The sequence below is a fragment of the Filicampus tigris genome, chromosome 12 (genome assembly GCF_054856515.1).
Source record: "Filicampus tigris isolate MCC_2025a chromosome 12, RoL_Ftig_1.0, whole genome shotgun sequence".
Taxonomy (NCBI): Eukaryota; Metazoa; Chordata; class Actinopteri; order Syngnathiformes; family Syngnathidae; genus Filicampus; species Filicampus tigris.
Window position 1 is genome coordinate 3,325,658 of NC_141228.1, and position 18,607 is coordinate 3,344,264.

The 18,607-nt window shown below is 40.5% G+C and overlaps 1 protein-coding gene across 5 annotated transcripts in view; it reads left to right on the forward strand.

The window, feature by feature from the left end:
* The window catches only part of hmcn1 (hemicentin 1), a 99,559-nt gene that overhangs the window by 40,512 nt on the left and 40,440 nt on the right, over positions 1-18,607 (forward strand). For all 5 annotated transcript variants that reach the window (XM_086046267.1, XM_086046264.1, XM_086046266.1 and 2 more), the window contains 22 exons: positions 2,739-2,880; positions 2,958-3,085; positions 3,205-3,318; positions 5,224-5,382; positions 7,243-7,434; positions 7,506-7,601; positions 9,510-9,637; positions 9,721-9,865; positions 10,819-10,931; positions 12,252-12,411; positions 13,037-13,202; positions 13,544-13,671; positions 14,106-14,357; positions 14,895-14,990; positions 15,119-15,313; positions 15,399-15,529; positions 15,986-16,133; positions 16,543-16,669; positions 16,758-16,912; positions 17,247-17,525; positions 17,719-18,000; positions 18,427-18,535. In XM_086046267.1, coding sequence (XP_085902393.1) covers positions 2,739-2,880; positions 2,958-3,085; positions 3,205-3,318; positions 5,224-5,382; positions 7,243-7,434; positions 7,506-7,601; positions 9,510-9,637; positions 9,721-9,865; positions 10,819-10,931; positions 12,252-12,411; positions 13,037-13,202; positions 13,544-13,671; positions 14,106-14,357; positions 14,895-14,990; positions 15,119-15,313; positions 15,399-15,529; positions 15,986-16,133; positions 16,543-16,669; positions 16,758-16,912; positions 17,247-17,525; positions 17,719-18,000; positions 18,427-18,535 — 3,445 coding nt within the window. The remainder of the gene's footprint in view (positions 1-2,738; positions 2,881-2,957; positions 3,086-3,204; positions 3,319-5,223; positions 5,383-7,242; positions 7,435-7,505; positions 7,602-9,509; positions 9,638-9,720; positions 9,866-10,818; positions 10,932-12,251; positions 12,412-13,036; positions 13,203-13,543; positions 13,672-14,105; positions 14,358-14,894; positions 14,991-15,118; positions 15,314-15,398; positions 15,530-15,985; positions 16,134-16,542; positions 16,670-16,757; positions 16,913-17,246; positions 17,526-17,718; positions 18,001-18,426; positions 18,536-18,607) is intronic.

An 18,607-nucleotide genomic window follows, 5' to 3' on the forward strand; every position in this document is an offset into this window, starting at 1 on the left:
AGACTGCTTGGATTAGATAGACTTTCCTTGCTTGCCCTTAAAATGCAGCGTTGTGTTTGTCATATATATTTTCTTTCTAAAGCAAGACAAGGTTAGCCAATCAATTGGTGTCCAGTTGAATCCAATGCTTGTTGTTTCAATTGAAGGGAAAGTCAACCAAAACATTTTTTTTTTCAAGAATATGTTCTAGTTCAAACAAGGCATTCTGATTAGTATTGTGTTTGTGGAATATGAGTTAAGTTGCAAAATCCATCCACTTTTTACCATCTCAAGGGTCGGCCATTTTATTACTTCTGTCGACTGAAAACGACATCACAGATGCGCTGAGGGCTCAAATAACGACCAATCATGACTCGGTTTCAGAAAACAGGTGAGCTGTTATTGGTCATTACGTGAGCTCTGAGCAACTGTGATATCATTTTCAGTTCAAAGATGTGACTAAATGGCCGCCCCCCAGTGATGACTAAAAACAGGTGGATTAACTCTAATTCCACAAACGCAATATTTATCAGAATGCCTTGTTTCAACTAGTGGGCTTGCATGGAGCATATTCTTAAATAATAATGACTTTGCTTGAATAAAGTATTTGGGACAGGAAAATCAAGGGATTTTTTTTTTTACAATAATTAAAATATGCGATTAACTACGAGTCAACTATGAAAAAAATGCGATTAACTACGATTCGATTAAAAATGTAATCCCTTGACAGCAGTAATATATATATATATATATATATATATATATATATATATATATATATATATATATATATATATATATATATATAAAAAATTTTGTGGCACAGTGATTCAGATTGGATTATGGATTTGAGTCACAGATCGGCTTTTGGATCAGAAAAAACAAGATAATTGCAGATAAATTTTGCCCATTAAATTAAAAAAGAACATTCAACGCTAAATTTCAAATATAACCATTTAGAATTTAAGGAAAATAAATTTAAGTGCAATATGAGGTAGTATACCTTCTTATTTTATACAAAGTATATGAATGAATGAATGAAAATACCTCAAAGTGGAATTAAAGGCACATCCTCTCCCTTAAAACATGGACAGTGAATTACGAACTAGCCTATGTCCACATCATTGAAAAAGAGCAAAATAGGAAAGCAAAGCAAGAGCCGTTGGATGACTTGATGTTGCCAGCTGGGCACTCATTGCTTGCAGCTAGTGGTTAGCTGCTGGCCGCGAAAGGCAGAGACCTGTGCCTGATCACACAATGACTGTGTAAATTAACTACAGGTTTCTTAGTGTCCTAAATTAGTGATTGAATATGTTTTCGGGATGGTGTGTTGATCTTGGTAGCAAGTAGCAATAAGAACTGTGATAAGGCAAGCTGAAATGTCAAGAAGACAAATCAAGCTAGCTGTCACGCTGCCAGACTTCAAAATAAATAGTTAAAATAAAAGCCTAGTAAGGCTGTTGGATTGGTGTTAATGTATTATTTGCTAAGCTTTTTATTTTGAAGTTAGCCTTTGCGATGGCATTTTGTTACGTTATGAGTATGTTTGCAGCTTCCTTGACATGTCTTAATGACGGCGCACACACCAAATAAGCTGTCACTGGAGGCAGAAATAAATCCTCTATCATTTTTTAAAATTTTATTTTAGGGACCCAAATTGCTGAAGGAGTCAAATGAGTGTCACAAAGTGCAAGAGAGAAATAGAACAAGAGAGTGTGTGGGCCCAAGTGCAGTAGCATGGCAAGCCACACCTACTTAGAAAGTGGGTCAGGAGACATTCACCACGGCTGGGCCTCGGTTCAAAACGAGCTGTCCAATCAAATTCGTTTACTTGCTGTGATGTCCCCTTCGTGAGCAACGTCACTCTTCGCCGGCGGGAGTCCATGCTCATAACATTCAAAATGGCAGGTGGGAGGGTTGACAGTTTATTTCATTCAGCATTAAATTCAGTTTTAAATGACCAGAAACACATAGTCATTAAAACCCCATCATCTGATTATTTGAACCCGGTTCAAAGGGAGACATGTGAAACAAGCTGGATAGGGGGCTCTTGAGGACCGGATTTGGGCACCCCTGGTCTTGAGGTGGTAAAGTGCAGGCAATGACAGAAAACAGTAGCAAACTTACATTTAATGAGACATTGAGTACTTTTATTGTGTATGTCTTAATTTTGTGGCAAATAAGATGGATGGGGAACAAGTTTGAATTTGCACAAATTTCAGTTTTTTTCCATTTATCACTGAATCCTTGACAGTTGCTTATTCAAAATTCAGCTAAAAAATATAAGAAGCATGTTAGAATCTTAAAATTTGGCAGGAATACTTGGTTTAACTTTCAAAAAATCATAGGTTCAACCATGCATCAACACTTCTTATACATGATGCTTAAAACTTTTCATACACCCCTCGTGCATGTTCTCACATCTTTGCTGCACACTGGGATTGTGATGTATGCTGGAAGCACAGTTTCCCACACTAAACTTTCTACAAGTGGTGTTCAGTGACTAAATTTGGCAGTTAGAGTGGAACACACCCATAAAGGGATGAGGGACACTTCATGAATCAGTTGGCTCATGTCTGAAGATTCCACAGTTTACCAGGCTTGGAGACAACATGACAAGCTTTTGGAAGGTTATTAGTTGGAGCAATTCTGAATTTTATTTAATTTATGAGTGCCTGAACAAAATACCGAAGAATATTGTGTAGCTTTTTGACTATTATGCTACATTATATAAATCTTGAATTTCCTTCTCCCTTTAGAGGTGCCCCGTGTCTCAGTGGAGCCTCGGAACCAGACATTTACAAGAGGAGAAGAAGTGAAGATCAGATGCTCGGCAAGCGGCTACCCGCCACCCCTCCTGGCCTGGACACACAATGGCATGTTTATCATGGCATCAAGCAGGTAGGTTCGCTATTCCTTAGAAGAGCTTTGACATTATATTGGCTCTTTATTAAGCTGTAAACTATAATTTTGTTCAGACACAGAATGACAAGTGATGGCACACTAGCAATAAGAAATGTAGAGAAGATGGATGAAGGTGTTTATGGTTGCTTGGCCAGCAACCAAGCGGGAACTGATTCCATGGTTTCCATCCTTGCTTACATAGGTGACTAATACGTCCAGACATTTCTTGAATATACACATATGAGAGATATTTACTCTAACAATAAAACATGAACTATACCCAAATATTGTACAGTACTTCCTTAACTGCTTTGTCCGTAGAATCTCCTGTGGTGACAGTGGCTGTTGATGAGATTCTCACTGGTATTGGAGAAACCACCGTGATGGCCTGTTCTGCATCTGGAATCCCTCAGCCAGAGATCTGGTGGTATAAAGGTACACTGGAAAAAAAATTGGGTGATATTTACTTGGAAAAAAAACTAGTAAAGTTTTTTCACTCAGAAATTCCAAGTAAATTTTTTTAGGAGAATAGTAAGTCTAAGGAGAGTTTTGAAATAATTTTATTCAAAAACATTCACTCAAGGGTTGAGGAATATTGCTGGTCTCCAAAAAGAGACTCCAAAAACGCTCTCCTTTTGGAAGACAAGTATTCTGCCTGACACCAGTAATACACTAACACAAAGTTGGAGCGGCAAATTCTCTTCTTAACGAAGAAATAGAGTAATGTGAATCGCATTTTAGGCAAAAGAAAACATATTTGGGGCAGAAAGTAAAGTTGTGTAATAAGCAGAGCTGGGCAGTCCGTCCCTGGGCCGGACCGGTCGGACCGGGCGGGGGGGTGATCATTTTTATGAATAAGGGCGCGGGGTCGCAGCCGGAAGGGTACCCAGGTCAAGGGTGGAGGGTCGCGGCCGGACCGGCAAAAAAGAGTCAAGTGTCCAGTAAAAACTTAAAAGGACGGTGGGCCATGTTGGCCATGTTTTCACTAAAAAGTTCATTTTATATAAATTTTGATGAGGAAAATGAAAAGAGTTGTCATTTTATATTTTATCAATACATTTGGGAGAAATTAGGAAATAAGTGACTCCATGAATAATGCCTGTTGTTAATGAGGAGAAGGGTCGTGCCCCCTACTGTTCCATCCTTGCTCTGCTGTTAGTCACTGGAGGAACCGATTACAAACTCTCCATTGGAAACCATTGTACTTTCATTGCTTATAACGTGCAAAAACGGTGCTCAATTGGCACCAAAATGTATGTGGACATCCCTACTAATGACCACTTCAACATATCAAGAGGATTAACCTTTCCGTGGCTGATTTATGAGAATGAAGAAATATGGAAGTGAGGAGAGCATAGATTTATGCTGGGACGAGCTTCTTTGCTAAAAAACAAAACTAAAAAACACTGCTTCTTTGCTGATCACAGTTAGGACTGGCGAGGCATTTAACACCATTCAGGATATTTACAGAGACTGAAGTGGGAATGAGTGGACGTGCACATTTATTCGGATGAACACGCCGTCCACAAAGGAATGTAACAGCCGAAAAGGTGCGTTCTAATGCGGCCACACTTGGTTGTGGAGTCGGATGTGCACGTTCGAGACACTCCCGGTGTTCGATGAGGTCTTACCTCACTCTGACGCCGCTTCACTGTCGCGGCTGCAAGCGGTGTCGGACAACGCACGCGACTGCTTGGGAGGCAACCCCGCGGTATGAAGACACAGGCTCATAATCACCTCCACACGCTGCGCAGACAGTAAGGAGCGAATGTTGTTGTGCTAACGCCTTTTGTTTTAATGGCCTGAAGCTAGTTGTTGCTATTAGCCGTACCGTTATCCTACTGTTAGCCGTCGAGGGAAGGGGGGGGGGACAAAGATCCATGCTTGCCTGATTGCTTGCCCACTGCCAGTCGCCGTCTGCCTCCGGAGAGTTGACACGAGTTTAGCGTCGCTAAATGTCCGAAATATAACCAGTCAGGGTTCGTGTGCGTGTTCATGCTCTTGTCCGCTTCAGCTTGTGAAAGTGGAGGAGCAATCGCCACCGTATTTTTGATTTTGTGGAGGTGATCATGACAAGATCACGTTTTACATCAATAAATCCAAACTATTGTGCAGAACATTTTATACTTTCACAGGTTGAAGTGCACGAGAGTAGTAATGGGCATTTGCATTTTGGTGGCGTAGACCGCTGAGACCGAAAACATAAATAAATCACAACAGAGTTTTTTGGGGGCACTTTAGTACTGATGTCATTTTTACATGCAAAACTATTATATAAGAGCCAATGTTAAGCTCACCCAAGTGTCCCAATCTCTGCAAGCAATCTCTTGTGCTCTCCAGGTGATGTCCAATTGCAGTCAACATCTTTATTGGACATAGATGCACTGGCAGGCACAATGATCATCAAGAATACCCAAGAAATTGATGCTGGAGACTACAATTGTGTGGCTTCCAACACTGCTGGCACTTCAACAGGAAAGGTTGCTCTTGATGTCGGAGGTACATATTGCATTGATTTTTTTTTTTGTTCTTTTGTTAGGGCAACAAATAAATGCAGAATGAAGTAAGGAAAGTATTACGCATCTAGCCCACTTTATTATTCAAATTTCCAAAACGGAGAATGTCTTTTTTCAACGATCTCAGTTTTGATCCCAATTGTGTATTAATGAAAGGTAAAACATAGCAATGAAACACCTCAATGAGCAACGTTTTTCCCTTTGTCAACACCGTATAGCAGTAAACCCATCACAGATGGCACAAATTTTGATCAAGTGTGTAATTGGCATGCTAACAGCAGCATGTCCTGACTTTAAACAGATTGTTCCAAGATGCCTCAAACAGTGGGTTTCACAACCATCAACTGTGTAACAGGGTTGGGCAATTAATTTTGCAAAAGTCCACATGAGAAACTGTAACGCTAGATGAGGGCCAAGCCAACATGTTCACCCTTAACTTTGTTTGATATATTTTTTAATTTATTTAGAAAAAAGCATATTGTCTTGTTTCAATCAAATGCAGTGTCTATATATTCTAATAGCTAGACTATACAAATTAAAAAAAAAATTTCAAGGGTCATTAAAATGACAACTTTACACCTTAAAAATTCGAACATTAATTTCATGGAACTGCCATCTTACCGTACACTAGCCGTTCCTGGTCAGGACTTCCAAGTATATACTTTGTAAATAAGTGGGAAGTAAAGTATAATATTATTGATAGTAATGTACGATACGGTGACTTATGGGTCACCCAATACACACTATGAAACTGATTTACATACAATATTATCAGGCCAAATCCTTCTGGCCCTCTTCCCTCCACCGTGCATGAAATAAGAATGTTGCTAACATAAGGACTGCTTTTGTCATTTCTGCTATTCTCCTATTTTGGTAAATAGTTGCTAGAGGGGTCGGAAAAGTGAGAGTGTCGCTAAATTGGCAACACTGCAGACAGAAGTCATAACTCTTGCATGTGACCTAGCTTTTGCACATAAAATAAAAGCACACCTTTCAAAATAAAAGCACATATGTATATATATATATATATATGTATATATGTGTGTGTATGTATATATATATATATATATATATGTATATATATTTGTGTGTATATATGTGTATATATATATATATATATGTATATATATGTATATATATGTATATATATGTATATGTATATATATGTATATGTATATATATGTATATATATATATATGTGTGTATAATTTATTATTTTATATTATTCATTTATTTTTATTTTTTACTTCATGGTCACTGTGAAGACATAGGTTTGGTCTAACCCAGATGATTCACTTTAGAGACTGTCTGAGATAAGTCATCCTATAATTTGGGGAAAGAATTTGTCAGGTTAATGAAAATCTTGACCAGATAGCATGTTAATGTAACTGACTGGGGTAGGCACGTGTTTTGCACAATGGAGAAGTGTTGTTATAAGTCTTGGTTTGTGTTCGGACAGGCAGAGGAAATCGTGTTGGTTGGCTGGCAATGAGTGGGATGTTTGACAGATAGGGAAACGTACTCGTATGAAACGGTGCATAATGGTCTTTTTCTCCTGGTAGTGAATACGACATTTGGTCAGATCAAGGGCACAATATGACTAGTTTATTTTTTAATTAGCTGTGTGGTATAAGGTTTTATAGCCAGATAAAAGCTATACTTAAATATTTTTGCACATACAAATAAGAAAATGAGGGCAACATTGTATGTAACTGACAGTGACTGGGGCAGCTCTTTGATATGTCAGTGCACAATCCTTACTTAATGGGCAGCTTGGTTGCATGCAGCACATAGTACACACAGATGAAAATGATGACTCCTGCCTTCTTCACCTTCATTGCAGATGTGCCAAAGTTCACCCAAGAGCCATTAAACATTGCGGTGGACATAGGTTCCAATGTGACTCTGGCATGCCAAGCCCAAGGCTATCCAGATCCGCAAGTCACCTGGAGGAGAGTGGACGGTTTGCCCCTTTTCAATAAGCACCACCGACATAGCATCATTACTCACGACAAGGAAGGTCTTCATATCACCAGTGAGTTCCACATTTACGTACGTGAACTACATTATTTGGGTTTACACCTGACCGTTTCTTTCCCATGTCAGACCTGTGGGTTGAGGATGAGACAGAATATGTCTGTGAGGCTTACAACCATTTTGGCAAGATCCAAACCCAAGCAAGCATCACTGTGACAGGACTGGGTAAGAACAACATTTACAATCAAATACCGGTATGCTGGTATTGTAACTTGGTTTTATTTTATTCATTCACAGTTTATTCAAGTTCACAGATCTTTTTTGTGAAGTACAATTCATAAAACCGAAAATGAACACTTACAAAATCAGTGCCAGAATTATTCCTTATGTGTCGCTTTGAGCATTGACACATGCTACTTCATTAGTACTTGGAACACATGTACCTTGTTAAAAAACAGTTTCCGTTTGACTGTTCCTCTGCTGCAAAAACACCCTTATATGCAGGCCAAAGGTCAAAAAGTACAGACCCACATCAATGGCATATACGGTATATTACATATTTGAATTCACTACTGTCAACATTGATCCAATGACACAAGCACACATGTACACGCAAACACAGGCAAAGGGAAGCCTGAGTACCGCAGTTTCTTTCCGACAATAATGGAAGGACATTGTAGTCAATCTGAGGAATTAGTGACCACAATGCGTGTGTATTCATGTATGTGTGTATTGCCAAGGAATCATCTCAGTCTTCTTTCAACACCCTTTTGTATATCTCAACTTTAAAACACAGATGACATGATTGTTGTTAGTGTGACCACATACAACCCCCAAATAGAGAAAGTGTGTTTGCATTAATGTAAACTATATGTGGTGCTGTGTGTTCTTGCAAGAAAAAGTATGTAAAACTACCAAGATTTCTGCATAAATTGGTCATAAAATGGGATCTCATCTTCATCTAAATTACAACAATAGGAATCAGCCTACCTACGGTTCAATAAATGTGAAATGTGAGATTGGCAGTGTTGGTTAAACATGCCTTGCCCCATAAAGAAAACACATCCGTTTTGAGTTTTCTATTTTCAAAAAGCATTGCCAAATGTAAATCACACAAAAGGGCTCTCCGAATACCTACAAATAAGAATTGATCAACTTCATCAAGTTCGAAAGGATCACAAACGTATGGCTAAAGGACTTGATGCTCATCAATCCATGGGAAGACAAACTCTCAGTGATTGGAAACTTAAAAACATCTGTCCACCAAGTGAAGCTGAACTGAAGCTGGTTCATCCATCAGGACAATGACGCAAAGGACAAAAGTATAGTAACATCTGAATTGCTTCAACAGAAGAAAATACCCCTTTTGGAGTTGGACATCGCCAGAGTTCTGACCTCACGCCTGATTGAGATGTTGTAGCATGACCTCAAAAGATAAACGGAAACTGTTTTATAAAGAAGAAAAGTCCAATATTCCTCTTGACAATTGATCTGATCTGCAACTACAGGAACGTTTGGTTGAGGTCATTGCTTCATTGCTCCTAAAGGAGGTTCGACCAATTATTAAAGCCAAAGTTCCACATACTCAAATTTTTCCAAAACTGCGCTATGATGTTTATATATTGTGTTGTTGTGTGTGCTGTTTGAAAAATTGGGTTTACATATTATTGTGACTAAAATTAAGCTCAGATGACGTCTTGTGAGCAAGTTAAGCAGAAATCTTTTTCTTGCAACTGCATATGACCACATCTGCAGGGAAACAAATTGTGGAGTTTCCATACTTCTAGCAGATGTGGAAAATGCACATAATGTTTATATTGGTTTGTGTTTACAGCAACCAATCATTCTTTTTTTTCCTCTCACTGTAAATACAAACTGCTTGTAGTATTCCTAATGGCTGATGGATTCAAATGAAATTGGATTTGAAAAAAAAATGTCAATTAAGACATGTTGAATTGCTGTTTGAATTGTATTTTTTACCATATATTTTTTGGGGTCTCAGAATGTGGCCACAATTCTTTAACAGAACAAACCCAAAACAAGTCCTTGAACAGTAAATGCACTTTTTTTTATGATTAATGGTGAATTGAGTTTGACCTAAGCAATCCATGATAGCTTGAATGTTGTCTGCAGTGCCGCCTGTCATTGCAATGAGTCCAGCAGTGATCAGTGTGACCAAAGACCAGCAGGTGACTTTACCCTGTTTACTGTTGGCTGGCAATCCACTTCCTGAGAGGCAGTGGCTGCACAACTACGGCCTTGTAAGTACAACAAAACCATGAATAGAAGTGAACCAGAAGTTTGAAATTTGCTATGCATGTGCTATGAACCCGCCATTTTTCAGGTGACCTCAGATGAGTATGTGACTGTAAGGAGGGATGGCAGTCTGCACATCGAGCGAGTTCAGCTGGACGATGCTGGTGACTACACCTGCTTGGCTGAGAGCCTTGTTGGGGCCACCAACCACACCACAACTGTCAACGTCCACGGTAATGTACAGTGTATCAAAAACGGCCACGGACAAACAAACAATGATGCACATATTTATTTAAATTGCCTAAAAGTGTTTTGAAGTTTTAGGTTTAAATCTATGCTCTGGTCTTTGCATGTTTGATGTCTGTGTGTAGTTTGCATGTTCTTCTCATGCTTGCATGGAAATTCTCATAATCTAGCTTCCTGGTTAATTTCGGTACAGCATACTGTGGCAGTAACTCAGTGAAGTGAAAAAAACATGAAGGATTATTAACGGCAGTATCCCGAGGACAAATGACTTGTCATGACGTGGTAAAAATGTAACTGCTCCCTGCTCAGCCTGTAGCTCACGTACAAACCTTAACCTGTTTTCTGAAGCTCAGCTTTTCCGAAGCTCAACTTCAGAAGCTCAGCTTCAGAAAACAGGTGAGCCGCGATTGGTCATTATCTGAGCCGTGAGCAACTGTGATGTCATTTTCAGTTGACAGAAGTGGCAAAATGGCCGCCCCCTGAGATGGCTACAAAAGGGTGGATTTTGCTGCTTAACTCATATTTCATATTAATTATATTGCTTTGTTTCAACTAGTGGGCCAGCATCGAACATATTCTTGAAAAATATATGTTTGCGGTGACTTCCTCTTTAAAAAACAGAATTAGGGCAAATTTGAGTTATCACGCGCGTTTACATGGCTTTGAAAAACTCGAATACTGGCAATATTTAGGTTTTAAAAGGTTTATTGGCTGCATGTAAATGTAGTCAGTGAGACAGAGAAGATCCAGTTTATTGTCCGTGATGAATTCACAAATGAGCAAGCTTTTATTGTTGATTAATCTAGTGACGAATAGGACGTCTTCAATGAAGGAAATACATTCTCCAGATACTTCTGAGATACAAGACATCCCAGTGATGTTAAAATTGTTTATCTACAAAATTATTGCAATGACTTTCCTACTTTGTTTTTGCTATTAGTGATTCCATCCATTCAGCATGGCCCTCAAGTGTTCAGCACTATTGAGGGGACACCCATCTCTCTGCCCTGTCGTGCCAGTGGGATACCTACACCTAAGATCACCTGGTCTAAGGTCTGTAATGCTATTAACATTGTTTTCTGTTGTTATATACACTGTGTATACTGTACTCCTCAAGGGCATGGGAACCTAGAACTTATCCCAACAAACTTAGGGTAGATGTGGGGTACACAGTCAATCACAGGCCTGGTAGAGACACATAACCATTCTCAAAAGACCCTTTATGATGAAAAACATTTATGGACTCCAGTTTTCCTTGTCCGGACGCGGGTCACCGGGGCCCCCCTCTGCAGCCAGGCCTGGAGGTGGGGCTCGATGGCAAGCGCCTGGTGGCCGGGCCTGCACCCATGGGGCCTGGCCGGCCTCAGCCTGAAAAGGCAACGTGGGTCCCCCTTCCCATGGGCTCACCACCGGTGGGAGGGGCCCAAGGGGTCGGGTGCTGTGCGAGCTGGGCGGCGGTTATAGGCAGGGACATTGGCGGTCCGATCCCCGGCAGCAGAAATTAGCTCTTGGGAAAATGGAATGTCACCTCTCTGGCAGGGAAGGAGCCCGAGCTGGTGTATGAGGCTGAGAAGTTCCGACTAGATATAGTCGGGTTCACCTCCACACACAGCTTGAGCTCTGGTACCAGTCGTCTCAAGAAGGGTTGGATACTCTTCCACTCTGGAGTTGCCCAGGGAAAAAGGCGCCGAGCAGGTGTGGGCATACTTATTGCCCCCCGGCTTGGCGCCTGTACATTGGGGTTTACCCCGGTGGACGAGAGGGTAGCCTCCCGCCGCCTGAGGGTGGGGGGACGGGTCCTGACTATTGTTTGTGCCTATGCACCAAACAGCAGTGCAGAGTACCCACCCTTTTTGGAGTCCTTGGAGGGTGTGCTGGAGAGCGCGCCACCTGGGGACGCCATCGTTGGGAATTCCGGGGGTTATTTCGTGTCACATGCCTGGAATTCAGGTTACACTGTAAATAGACTCTGGACGTTCAATATTCCATGATGGGTAAAAGCTTGCGTTTCTGTGTGTGGCCACATATTTGCTTGCCATGTGTTTTCACCATTAAAACTAGCTGTCTGAACTAGCTTGTACAGTCCACGTCACACATACATGTGCTTTTGTGTGTATTCCGTCTGAATTGTAATGGACTGCCCTAAAAGTGAACTGGGTTAAAGGAACACAAGATGTTCTTCCCTGCTACTGTATGTCCCACACTCAATACACAGTATAATTACACATATTGCACACTAGCTTTGTTTTCTGGTTCATTTGATTGTGTGACACGTCTAATATTTTTTTGTCCAAGTTTCTTTTAAGATGAATTTTATCTGTAACAATTTGAACAGTGTGTGCTTCCAATCACCCTTTGCGATCTGTTTTGAAGGGTGGGTCGCTTGTTAACTTGGGTGGTCCAGCCTTCTCCTTGGATTCTGACGGCAGCCTGGTCATTGCCTCACCCTCTGGAAATGAGACAGGAGAGTTCCTCTGCACAGCTGCCAATGCTGCTGGTCACACCTCGAGAAAAGTTCAACTTACTGTCTATGGTAATGTTTTTGCAAAAAGAGAGGTTTTGGACCTCAGCACACTAATGATCACTTTACTTACATTTTGGGAGACCTCAAATGTGCCAGACAATGAGTCAACAATATGTATTTCAATGAAATGATTTCATTAAATGTGTTCTCGTAAAGTTTCTTGAGAAAATAAATTATGGGATTTATTAGGTAATTTTTATAATGACGCAGCTATACTGTTTTACCTTTTTAAAACATATAATGTTATATAACTGTAGAATCACAAAAATGCATTTTTTTGTTACAATCATAACATATTTCACTGTGTGTACATCTGTTGAGTGTTTTTACATTGATGAATGCAACATTTCATGTTTAAAGTGCTCAAGAGCCAATTTTGTGATTCAGGCCCATTTTTCCCCCTCCGATCTTATTTAAAAAAATCCTTCAGTGAATAAATAGACAGACGGTATTCATTTTTTTTAAATGCGTTGTAATCAGTGTCGTAAGAAAGCTGTAAACTGATTACTTTCAAATAAAACACCTTGGGGACAGCACGTTCAAGAGACATAATGTGATTCTAAATGAAATACAATAGTAAATGGCATTATTTGATTGACTGACACATTATCCTATTCATCATTTGCGCTTCCAGTTCGCCCACGGTCCAATGCTGGTGGTGCTAGGGGCTCCTCTGACCCAAGAAGGATGTCAGTAATCGAGGGTGAGGATGCAATTTTACTCTGTGAGGTACATAGCGTCCCCCCACCCTCCATTAGCTGGGCCAAGGAGAGACAGCTCATCTCTCCTTACTCCCCAAGGTAAAACACACTTTTTTGACCACATACAATATGTATATTTTTTGTTTGTTTAGGAGAGTCCCATACCTCTGTGTCTACTGTTGATGTTAAGATAAAATAAAGTCACTTGTCACTGCAATCCAACTACATTGTGAAATAAAATGAGGTTTGTCAGAAGCATGTGCTCAATATACAGTACTGATATGGAGAAATAGTACAACATACAATAAGTAACACATACGGTAACTGTATGCAAAATTGGTTTGCCTTTACAGGGTATAAGGACTGTTTGTATTCATATTTACACTGTATTTAATATTTAATGACTGAACTAGCATTTAATGTCTGTGTGCTCCTTCCAGGCACAATCAGCTCCCCTCAGGGTCACTGAAAATCTTAGAGACCAAAATGTCAGACAGTGGACTCTATGTATGCATTGCCTCCAACATTGCTGGCAACTTAACTCAAACCTTTGAACTGAGTGTTCTGGGTAAGTTCGCATTAACACATTCCAGCACAATACGGGTAAATAAACCATTTAATTTTACATTGTTAATTGGTGATTCAGTCAAAAGGTAATCATCAATGATACATACAGATCTTAATTTCTGGGTGCTGGGTTTCCAATTTATTTGAATTAATTTTAAGGTTTTGTGACACACCTCATAATGAGAAAATTCCATTATCCAGTTGAAGGTGTTATTATTTACCGTCATCCGTAACAATTAAGTCTTCCCTGAAGAGTGGAGACTGTTAAGGCTGAAATTTAGATATAATGTAATTTTTTACATTTCAATTTCCTGTCAGGTTTTCCAAAAGGTTTGTCCAGTGCTTATTTATTAAATTGTATAAACAGTCAGTTTTAAGCAGCATACAGGTTCAGATGGGACAAACAAAGTTTTGATCTTGACCTCTACCCATCAGTGCCCCCTAGTATCCAGGCTGGTCCCAAGATCATGAAAGTCCAGATGGGTCATCTTGTCGAGCTTCTGTGTATCGTGCAAGGTATACCGAAGCCCACCCTTTCCTGGACAAAGGATAGCAAGACATATCCTATGTCACCTGATGGCAGTCTCACTTTGGGCCCCGTGGGGCTGGCCGATGAAGGAACTTACACCTGTACAGCAGTCAACATTGCAGGCAGCGACGAAGCTGAAGTTCAACTACTAATACAAGGTTGGTTCCAAGTATCTGAGAATATTGTATTCAAACTGTACTTACAAATGCCACAGGTCTCTTTATTGTTTGGAAATTATATAGTCAGGTCCATCTTTGTTTTTCCACATACTTCATGATATATGGGTCGCTCCCTCACAGCATTAGGTTATCTTCTCAAACTAAAGGCGCTCTGTGGAGAGCTTTATCGGAACATATATGTAGTGTGGTAATTTAAGTGCTACATACTGAGAGGTATTTGGAGTAGGTTTTTCCTCTCATGTACAAGGCTCAGTGTCAATGGCAACTTTATATTTAAGTGCATGCTCATATGGAGAGAAGGGCAGATCCGGATATTTGTTTTGACTTTTCACTCAAATTTATGAAACTCAGTCGTGATAGCATTTTTTGTATAATGCTGATGCACATGCACATACACACATACACATGCTTGACTTGCGTATGACAAACATGTATACAAACAATTTGGGCCTGGCAGATGTCTGCGTTCGGCTTATAATAAATATGTTGTGCAACTGTCCCTGTGTGTATTTTCAGTTCCCCCGGTGGTCGAAATATTGGAGCCCCCATTCAATAGTCCCTTACAGGAGAGAGTTGCCAACCAACGGATTGCCTTCCCCTGCCCTGCCAAAGGTACTTCACTGTAACCACCTATGCTTATTCACAATTTACTGATCATTGTGTATGTTGAAGGTTCATACACTATTTTCAAAAACAGTTGAAGTACATTATTGTCACTTCTGCTTTTTGCAAATAATCAGGCCTTCCCAAGCCAGTGATTCGATGGTTACGTAATGGCCAGGAGCTGACTGGTAATGAGCCCGGTGTGTCTATTCTGGATGATGGCACACTGTTGATTCTGGCATCTTTGTCACCGCTGGACGACGGGGAGTATGTCTGTGCTGCCGCTAATGATGCCGGGTCCACAGAGAGGAAGTATCAGCTTAAAGTCAATGGTGACTGACACGATTAATTTGTTCACTGCTACTAAAACCTCTCCTGATTATGTTCTTTGTTACAATCAAATCTAATGTTTCCCAGTGCCCCCAGCACTCCGTGACAGTGACGCATCAGGAAACTTGTCTGTAGTTCAGAACCAGCCCACCAATTTGGCCTGTGATATAATAGGAAGCCCGACCCCAGTTATCACCTGGTACAAAGATGGGATTCCTGTAAGTAAAATCAACCTGTACAAACCCAACTATGTCATATTTTATATTTGAGCCTTCAGTTTCTTCGTTGTATCCTTCAGGTTTTCGTTGTATCACCAAACAGACTTTTATGAGCATTCCATTAATTTTGTGTATGATCTGAAATGTTCTTGAAGTTGGAAAATGCTTGCAGTTGGCAGGATTTGAACATCACAGGGAGCCCACAATGAATTTGTAAGCTAGCATCTTAAACGCTCAGCCAATTAAAAAATTATTGACAAAAGTTTTGCGTCATATTGCAAGGAATTTAATAAGTCAACAGTGTTCAATTTTTTAAAACCAAACTTTTTATTTATTTATTTTTTTTATTACATTTTAAATGACTGGCTCCACTGAGAGAAGTATAGGTAATTAATGGCATGCCCTTTTGTACTTTTTAATGTTGTATGTTTAATAATTCATTACGTTGTTTAATAGGTAGAGGCTAGTCACAGCATTCAGATTGTCGATAAGGGGAAAACCTTAAAACTACTGAAGGCAGCCACAGCAGATGCAGGCAGCTACACCTGTAAAGCCATCAACATTGCTGGCAGCACAGAAAAAGACTTCTTTGTGCATGTACTCGGTGAGTAAAACAGATCAATCATTAATCATTTGGGGGAAAAAGTGTGTGTTATTAATTGGGCAGCAAAATGGTGGTTTTGATAAGCAAGAGGCTCCAGGGTGGGATCTTACTTAAAATCATTTTTTTTGTGTTCCTGCACTGTGTGGAGTTTTGCTGTTTTTGGCTCTCTCCACTTACTCCAACTTACTCCCACAAAAAGCATGTACGGTATTTCAGGTTCTGTGTTTTTGGTAGGCGGCTTGGAATTCTCTCTCAAGGTGTCAGTCCATTTGATTTATTAGTGATGAATCCAAGGTGTACCCCTCAATATTAGTCAACGGGTATAGGCTGCGTCTTTCCCGGACAAGAAATACATAAATCGGAAATCGGAGGAATGGATGATTCATTTACCATGTCCTCTGTGTCACAGTCCCACCAACCATTGCAGGGGCCGATTCTCCCCGGGATATTTCTGGACTTCTCAAACAGGAGATCAGTTTGGAGTGCAAGGTGAAAGGAGTGCCATTTCCCACAATCCAGTGGTACAAGGACCGAAAGTTAGTACCCCAAAATATAACAATGGTCAAAGTGAATGAAGTCCTCCTTTAATCATTCCCTTTCACTTATGCTGTGTCGTGTTTCTAGGGTGGTATTTCTTGGGGATCCAAACCTGGAGGTCATCGACCATGGTCAAGTTTTAAGAATAAAGAGTGCCCGTCTGGGAGATCAGGCGAGGTATCAATGTAGTGTCATCAATACAGCTGGCAAACAGTCCAAGGACTTCAATCTCCATGTGTATGGTGAGTGTTTGACTGAAAAATTGTAAATGAGGTAAGGCATTCCCATTGTTTGGACAACCCTTTTCCTGAGATGGCAGGACAAAGTATTGGGAAAATGTCTCAACAGCATCTAATATGGCTTTAAAAATGACATATGAAAATATGTTTAAAGTAAACAACAACACTTCTCCAAAGAAGGATTCATCACTCAGGGTTTATGAAGATATATTGATTTTAACCTATCAAGGTGCGCATAATAAATCGTGCAGAATTTGGTCAGACACAAATATCCAGCAGAAACTGACAGGTTATACATTGATATGTGATTATTATTTTTTTGTTTGTTTGTTCCAAGTTCCCCCGTCCATCAGAGGCGATAACCAAACAACAGAAGTTACCGCCCTGCTGGACACGGGAGTCACGCTTGAGTGTGAGGCACGGGGAGTACCACTCCCCATCATCACCTGGTACCGAAAAGGAGAGGCCATCCTGTCTAGCCGCCAGTCTCAGTACATAGAGCAGGGTCGCTACTTGAAGATCCCTCGGGTGCAGGCGTCAGATGTTGGCCAGTACACCTGCAAGGTGACCAGTGTCTCCGGGACGGCTGAAAAGAGCTTTGAGCTTGATGTCTACTGTAAGAAATCAATACTTTATTCTGACTTACTTCGATTTTATATCAACCATATTTTTACACTTGATGAATGTGAGAGTGAAATTTAAAGTCATTTTACGCTCCGGTTTGATGATGCTGAAGTGGAAATAGAATATCAAATAACCTGAGCCGTCTCTCATTGTACTTTTTCTACTGATTGATCCTCCATCCGCAGTGCCCCCTTCCATAGAAGGTGGACAGAGCGGATCTTCTGAAAGAAAGGTGGTTCTCAGTAAGCCTCTCATCTTAGAGTGTGAGGCTGGTGGCTACCCTCCCCCTTCCCTTACCTGGCTGAAGGACGGAGTTCCAGTCCAACATGGAGACAGTGTCCGAGTCCTTGACCAAGGGAGGAAAATGGAAATCCTGTCAGCCATGGTGTCGGACTCAGGTCGCTACGTTTGTGTGGCAACAAGCATTGCTGGGGAGATAGAAGTCACATATGACGTCAGAGTTTTGGGTATGCATAAATATCTGTGTGGACACATATCTATGGTGGGCATAATATACAATGTGTTTATTATATGCAATTGACACAGAATCTATCCAACCACATGCACAAATGGTTTCTCTAGACATATAGGCAACTCTCATATAGACAATGGGGCTGTTTTTTGGCCATATGATTAGAGTGCCTTGCATCAAGATTCGGATCTCTAAGTCCTTTGACCTTTTTGACCTTTGTGTGTCATATGTATTGCACATTCTCTTTATCTATTATCTGTTTGGGTTCCACCTGCGAATCTAACACCTCCTTCGTCGCAGGGGCATTGCAAATGGAACTGATACAGTCTGATGTAAAATAAGGCCCATTCCAAATACTAGTGGATTTGTACCTTCTTGAGTATCCCAACCTGAAAAATGTATCAAAAATAATTCCCCATAGTGCCGCCTTTAATTGATGGAGGAGATGAGATGACTGACAGCACCGTAATAATAAACAGCCCTCTGGAGCTGGACTGCCACGCCACTGGGTCACCTGCGCCTGTCATAACGTAAGACCATGGCTTGAATTTTTTTTTTTACATGTTACACAGAATTAACAAAGTCATTGTAATGATCTCCAT